The following is a 6,490-nucleotide window of genomic DNA, read 5'->3' on the forward strand; positions in this document are numbered from 1 at the left end:
AGCCCCCCGGGGGTCACCCTGGTCACCCCCAGCACCACGGGCAGCTTCCTCTAGTTTCAACGTTCTGTTCTTGCCAGGAGGCTCATCATCAGGCACTCAGGTGTCAATGACACCGGCAGGCGGGGGTGCGGTTCTGCCGGCCTCTGGGGTCCATCCTGGATGCGAGGTGTGGGGCTTCCTGGGAATTCAGGGCTCCTGGGGCGGGTGGAATTCATCCCCCATGTTTGGGGTCTGCTGGTTTGGGCTGCAAACCCAGTGGTTGCTGGTGGGGGAGCCTCCCCTCCAGCTGTGGGGGACACTCCCAGGGGTGCTTGGGGGACCGTGTGGGTGCAGGGGCTGCAATCTGGGCCTCAGTCCTCTCCCTGAGCACCCGGCTTCTCCTCGGGTCACTCATGTCCACTCTGCCCCTCCCAGCCCAGGTGGCCCCCGGCAGTCACGGTCTCAGCCCTGGGGGCGGGAGAGGGAAGCGTCGCCCAAGGCCGCTCACTCGGCCCCCGCCACAGCCAGGAAACTCCTGTGTCGTCTGTCGTCCCACGACCCCTGCCTCCTCCTCCTCTCGGGCTGGACGTTGTTCTCGTGGCCCCATCCCGCCCTGCCCTTTATCTCGTCACTTCACCAAGTGTCCCTGTGAAGCTCTGAGAGACGGATGTGTTAGCAAACCATTTGTGTTCAAATCCGTGGGCCGTTACCTCCGGCCCCCTGCCCCCTGGGGTACGTTCATCCCACCTCTGTTAAGTTTATTGTTTTGTTGGGTTACCCTGGAGGATGCGCAGGGCTTACTCCTGGCTCAGTGCTCAGGGGTCACGCCTGCAGGGGGTCAGGGACCCTATGTGGTGCTAGGGGCGGAACCCGGGTCGGCTGCTTGCAGGGCAAAAGCACCTTCCCCGCTGTCCCACCTCCCAGGCCCTCGTCACCGTAACCACTGTCTCGCTTTGTAATTGCTCGCCATGTCAGAGGACAGCCGAGTTAGCCCCTCCCCTGCCTCCCCTGCTGCCCACACGCTCCGTGGCCTGCACAGCCGGCAGCACGAGGTGGCCACTGCAGAAGCCCTGGGCTGGCCTCCGTGGGAATCTGGGATTCTGCACTGCCCTTGGCTCCTAGTTTTAAAGTGTCCCATTGTTTCCACTCTCTCTCTCTCTCTCTCTCTCTCTCTCTCTCTCTCTCTCTCTCCCTCTCTCTCTCCCTCCCCCTCTCTCTCTCTGTCTCTCCCCCTCTGTCTCTCTGTCTCTGTCTCTCTGTCTCTCTCCCTCTCTGTCTCTCTCTCTGTCTCTCTCTCCGTCTCTCTCTCTCTCTCTCTCTCTCTCTCTCTCTCTCTCTCTCTCTCTCTCTTTTCTCTCTCTCTCTGTACGTCAATTCTCTCAAATCGGCTTCATCCATCAAAAGACAAACACTCAGGACCCAGCCCTTGCCACCTCCCCCGCTGGAAAGAGGGGAGGGGCCCTGGTCACCCGCCTCCCCACATCCTCCTCAGCCCGAGGGCAATGACACGGGAGCCAGGGACGAGCCAGCCTGCCGCTGGGTGATGCTCCCCCCGCCCGGGGGCTGAGAGGCGCCCCCACCCCTAGGGGAGCTGGTGCACACTGCAGCAGACGGGTGACTTGGCAAAATGGAGACAGCAGTCTTGTTGCTAGGGTTTTGTTTTTGTTTTTTATTCTTTTTTGTTGGGGGAGCAACAAACCACACTTGGTACATAGGGGCTCCTCCTGGCTCTGTGCTCAGCCCCCTGGAAGTGCTCAGGACCATGTGGTTTGGGGCCACCCAAGGTGATCCCGGAGCACAGAGCCAGGAGTAAGCCCTGAGCACTGTCAGGTGTGATCCCCCCCCACATACACCAAAGGATAATTTGGGCCAGAGGGAGAGTCCAGGGGTTAAGCCTCTTGCTTCTCCTCCTCCTCTTCTTCCTCCTCCTCTTCCTCCTCCTCCTTTTCTTCTTCTTCCTCCTCCTCTTCCTCCTCCTCCTTTTCTTCTTCTTCCTCCTCCTCCTCCTCCTTCTCCTTCAGTTTTGGGGTCACACCTGGCGATGCTCAGGGGTCACTCCTGACTCTGCTCTCAGGGATCACTCCTGATGGGGCTTGGAGGAGCCTGTGGGATGCCGGGAATTGAACCCGTGTCTGCCTCATGGGAAGGCAAATGCCCTCCCCACAGTGCTAGGGCTCCGGCCCCCTCCCCTGGCTGCTGTCTGTGCACAGAGCAAGCAGGAGGTGTGGGGGATAGCGTGTGTCGAGAACGCTCCCACAGGCGTCCTTCCCTAGGGAAAGTCAGGGAGCAGGGGGCAGCGCCGGGTGAGGGGGGCTCACAGAGCTGCACTGTCGGCGGAGGGGTAAGACGGAGGGCAGGGGACGGGGGGCGGGGCCAGGGTGAAGGCCACAGCAGCGGCAGCTTGCGGGGACAAGGAGACCCGGGGCAGAGCAGAGGCGTGCTGGGGGCCAGGCAGGGAGCCCCCGTGCCCTGGTCTCACCCACAGGTGGTGGAAAACCAGGAGGCCGACTGAGCTCGCCAGGGGCGCCCTGTGCGGGGTCTAATCCTCACCCCTGCCTGGTCTCTGGAGCACAGAGCCAGGAGTAGCCCCCGAGCAAAGCGAAAACCAACCAACCAAAGTGCTCAGGAGTTCCCGAAGGCTGGACCTGGGAAGGGTGTCTGTCGGGCCGTCTCGGAGCCCGCGGGGAACTGGGCTGTTTGGCCAGCTGCCCCGCTGGACAGTAGCCTCTCCCGCCAACACAGGTTTTGTTTGTTGTGTTTTCTTTTTTTTTTCAAACTGAATCGCTGTGAGACGCAGTTACAAAGCTGTTCATGACTGGGCTTCAGTCACACAATGTTCCAACACTCGTCCCTCCACCAGTGCACGTTTCCCAGCACCAGTCTCCAGTTTCCCTCCCGTCCCCAGACCCCATCCCCCACCCCAGCCTGCCTCTATGGCAAACACTCCCCCCCTCCTTTTTGCATTACGGTTTGCACAATAGGCGCGAGAGGTCGTCATGCATATCCCTTCACCTGCTCCAGCTTCGTTCTTGTCCAGAGTGATCATTTCCAACTATCCTTGCTGCAGTGGTCACTTCTCTATCCTCACTACCCTCCCCCGTCGCTTCTGGCAAGTTTCCAACCATGGGCCAGTCCTCCTGGCCCTTGTTTTTACTGACCTTGGCTATTAAAAACAAAACAAAACAAACAAAACAAAAAAAACCCATAATAAGAGACTAAAGCTGAGAGATCTTCCTTGGAACGTTTGCGCGTGTCTGTTAAGTTCGTGCACCACCACCAGGGGGCGCTACGGCCACACTCAGCTGAGCTTTGGGTGTGGCTAACGGCCTCTGTGACCGGGCACCTGCCCAGTTGAAGGGCTCCCGGGCCGGCCCGGGAGTCTCTGATGAGGATTTTTTTTTTCTTTCTTATAGACCAACTTGCAATATAAAATAAAACTCAAACTGCAATTCTAGGATTGAATATGCTTAACAGGAGCCCCCTGGCCAACGTCTTAGCTCCCTTTTGCGAGGGTTCCCCATCACCCCTCGAACCCCTGCCCGCAACTTCAGGGCTTTCTCCCGTAATCTCTGCTGTGGAAGAAAGGAAAAAACCCCACTGTTGCCCAGTAACTGGGGTGGTGGCCCAGCGGGGCAGGCGTTTGCCTTGGACACGGCGGGGCGGGACTCAATCCAGCATGCCGGGAGGGATTCCCGAGTGCAGAGCCAGGAGTCGGCCCTGAGCACTGCTAAGCGTGGCCCCCAACCAAGCCAAGGGACACAAGAATGCGTCGGCCTGAGCCGCTTTGTGTGGGCAGTGGGACGGTCCCCACGCGGTCGTGTGGGTGCTGCAGAGCCAGGCAGATGTGTCTCCTGGTTGCATGTGGCCCCCTGCTAAGGTGGGCCTATATTTGGTGCCTACTTTTGGGGTCTGCGTCCGTGCAACCGGAGACGGGACCCGGGGCACCGCTGACAGTGGGATGAGAGGACACGAGCCTTTGGAGACGGCAGTGGCAGGCGACACTGGCTAGTGGACGGAGCACTGGCTGCCTTTCCTGTTTGGTTTTGGGGCCACACCTGGCGATGCTCGGGGGTTACTCCTGGCGCTGTGCTCAGCGCTCACTCCTGGTGGGGCCCAGAGGCCCGGATGGGGTGCCAGGACCCCACTGGGGTGAGCCGTACGCTTGGCGAGGACCTCAACACCCCCCACCCGGTGTCATCTCTGGGCCCACCATCTTTGACATATTTGTCCAGTGAGTCATTTCTGACGGCCAAGTTCAGGACACCGGTCGTCCATTTCTGTGGTGCTGAGGAATCAAATTCAAGTCTCGAGCCGCCTCCCTACTCCCCCCGCCCCCCACACTGCCAGGAGACGGTCCAGCCGATGCCAGCTTCTGTGTTAGCTGATGGCATTACCTGCTGGCGAGCCCGCTGGAAGCAAGGGTCCTTCCCAGAAGCCGCCCTTCTCCCTCTCTCCTGCAGCCTTGAGGCTTGTAATCACTTCTAAATTGCAAGTACGGGGCGAATGCGTCAGAAACGCTCTCAAGGCTGGAGAGATAGCACGGGGCTGAAGGTTCTTGCCCCGGCTGCGGGTGGGGGAGAGACTCTTGTCTCGTCCGTGACCAACCTCATTTTTCATTCCTAGCACCCCGAAAGTCCCCTGAGCACAGAGCCAGGAGCAAGCCCTGGGCACTGCTGGGTGTGATCTCAGAACTCTCGCCCCCAAATAAAAGAAATTCTCTCTTCCATTCTTGGGGTTTTTTTTTTGCTTTTTGGGTCACACCCAGCTATGCACAGGGGTTTCCTGGCTCTGCACTCAGGAATTACCCCTAGTCGTGCTCAGGGGACCCTATGGGATGCTGGGATTCGAACCCGGGTCGGCCGCGTGCAAGGCAAACGCCCTACCCGCTGTGCTATCGCTCCAGCCCCTCTCTGACTCTTTCAAAGAAAACTCCACCAGGGGCTGGAGCGGTAGCACAGTGGGGACAGCATTTGCCTTGCACGCAGCCGACCTGGGTTCGATTCCCAGCATCCCATAGGGTCCCCCGAGCACCGCCAGGAGTAATTCTTGAGTGCAAAGCCAGGAGGAACCCCTGTGCATCGCGGGGTGTGACCCCCAAAGGAAAAAAAAATAGAAAACCCCACCAGCCGTGTGCCTTGCATGCAGCCGACCCAGGTTCGATCCTCAGCGTTCCCTGTGGTTCCCTGAGCACCGTCAGGAGCGATTCCTGAGCGGAGAGCCAGGAGGGAGCTGACTCCGGGGCCCAGTGTGATGCCAGGGGCCACAGAGGCCCTGTCCCTGACGCCCCCAGCTGGACGGCGTTCCTGCAGGCTGCTGCCTCCCCTGCCCTGGCAGGAGGGGCGAGGCCTGACCCTCACCGGGCCCCCCCCTTTCCCCCTCTCCTCCCCTCCCTGTAGCTGTGCAAGAGTGAGGCGCTCTGGGAGCGGATCGTGCGGGCAGCCTGCGACCACGTGAGCCCGGACCTGCGGGCGCTGGCCGCCCAGGTGGGCTGGAGACAGACGTTCTTCACCAACAAGCTGCAGCTCCAGCGGCAGCTGCGCCGGCGGAGGCAGAGGCAGGGCGGCCACCGCAAGGGGGCGCCCTAGGGCCGGGCCCCCCAGCTCACGCACGCACACACGCACGTACCCAGCTCTGCGCACCTTCGGGGCTGAAAATCCCATTTAGAAGCCAAATAAACCTATTTCACTCAAGCGGCCGATTCCGTGGCGTCCCTGCTCGGTTGCCCTGGGTGTTCATGCGGCTCGGCCCTGGGTCTCCCCCAAGACGGTCTGTACTGGTCTCCGCCCTGGTTGCCCCCCACAGGACTCCCCGCAGCTGGGGAAGGGTCTGGGACAACCTGCATCACAGTGGAGACGTCGGTGGCGCAGAGGTTCCTGCGCCGAGCCTTCTGGCCACCTGTGGCTTGCTTATTATTTAATTTTGCATTTGCTATGAAACGGTCTACGGAGGGGCCTGGGGATAGAACAGAATGAAGGCGCGAGGCTGACCTCAGTCCCACCCCCAGCACTAAGAATGATGCTCCCGGCCCTAGGGAGCACCACCAGGGGTGATCCCGGAGTAGAGAGTCAGGAGTCAGCCCCGGGTACCGCTAGGGGGAGCCAATTCCTCCTCCCCACCACCCCCAGTGATGATATACTGAGGGCCGAGGTGGTGGGTCCGAGGTAGCAAATTTGCCTTGCATTGAGGGGCCCTGGGTCTGGGCTTGGTTCTTCAACAACGCAATTTTTTTTTTAATTTAAAAGAAGAAAATGAAAAGAAGTTAAAATTTTTATTTTAGTTTTTAATTAATTTATTTTTTTCCTTTTTGGGTCACACCCGGCGATGCACAGGGGTTACTCCTGGCTCTGCACTCAGGAATTACTCCTGGCAGTGCTCAGGGGACCATATGGATGCTGGGAATTGAACCCCGGTTGGCCGCATGCAAGGCAAATGCCCTACACGCTGTGCTATTGCTTCAGCCCCCAAATTAAAATTTTTAAAAAGAGGAGAAAGAGAGAGAAGAAGAAGAAGA

General features: G+C 59.6%; 1 protein-coding gene across 2 annotated transcripts in view; it reads left to right on the top strand.

Annotated features, from left to right (window-relative positions):
• The window catches only part of FBXO36 (F-box protein 36), a 93,701-nt gene extending 87,413 nt beyond the window's left edge, over positions 1–6,288 (top strand). The window contains exon 4 of one of the 2 annotated variants that reach the window (XM_055120426.1): positions 5,376–6,288. In XM_055120426.1, the coding sequence (XP_054976401.1) occupies positions 5,376–5,564 (189 nt within the window). In that variant the 3' untranslated portion in view covers positions 5,565–6,288. The remainder of the gene's footprint in view (positions 1–5,375) is intronic. The other variant, XM_055120425.1, reaches the window with a different exon arrangement.
• Positions 6,289–6,490: the final 202 nt, after the last annotated feature.

Source organism: Sorex araneus, chromosome X, assembly GCF_027595985.1.
Source record: "Sorex araneus isolate mSorAra2 chromosome X, mSorAra2.pri, whole genome shotgun sequence".
NCBI lineage: Eukaryota > Metazoa > Chordata > Mammalia > Eulipotyphla > Soricidae > Sorex > Sorex araneus.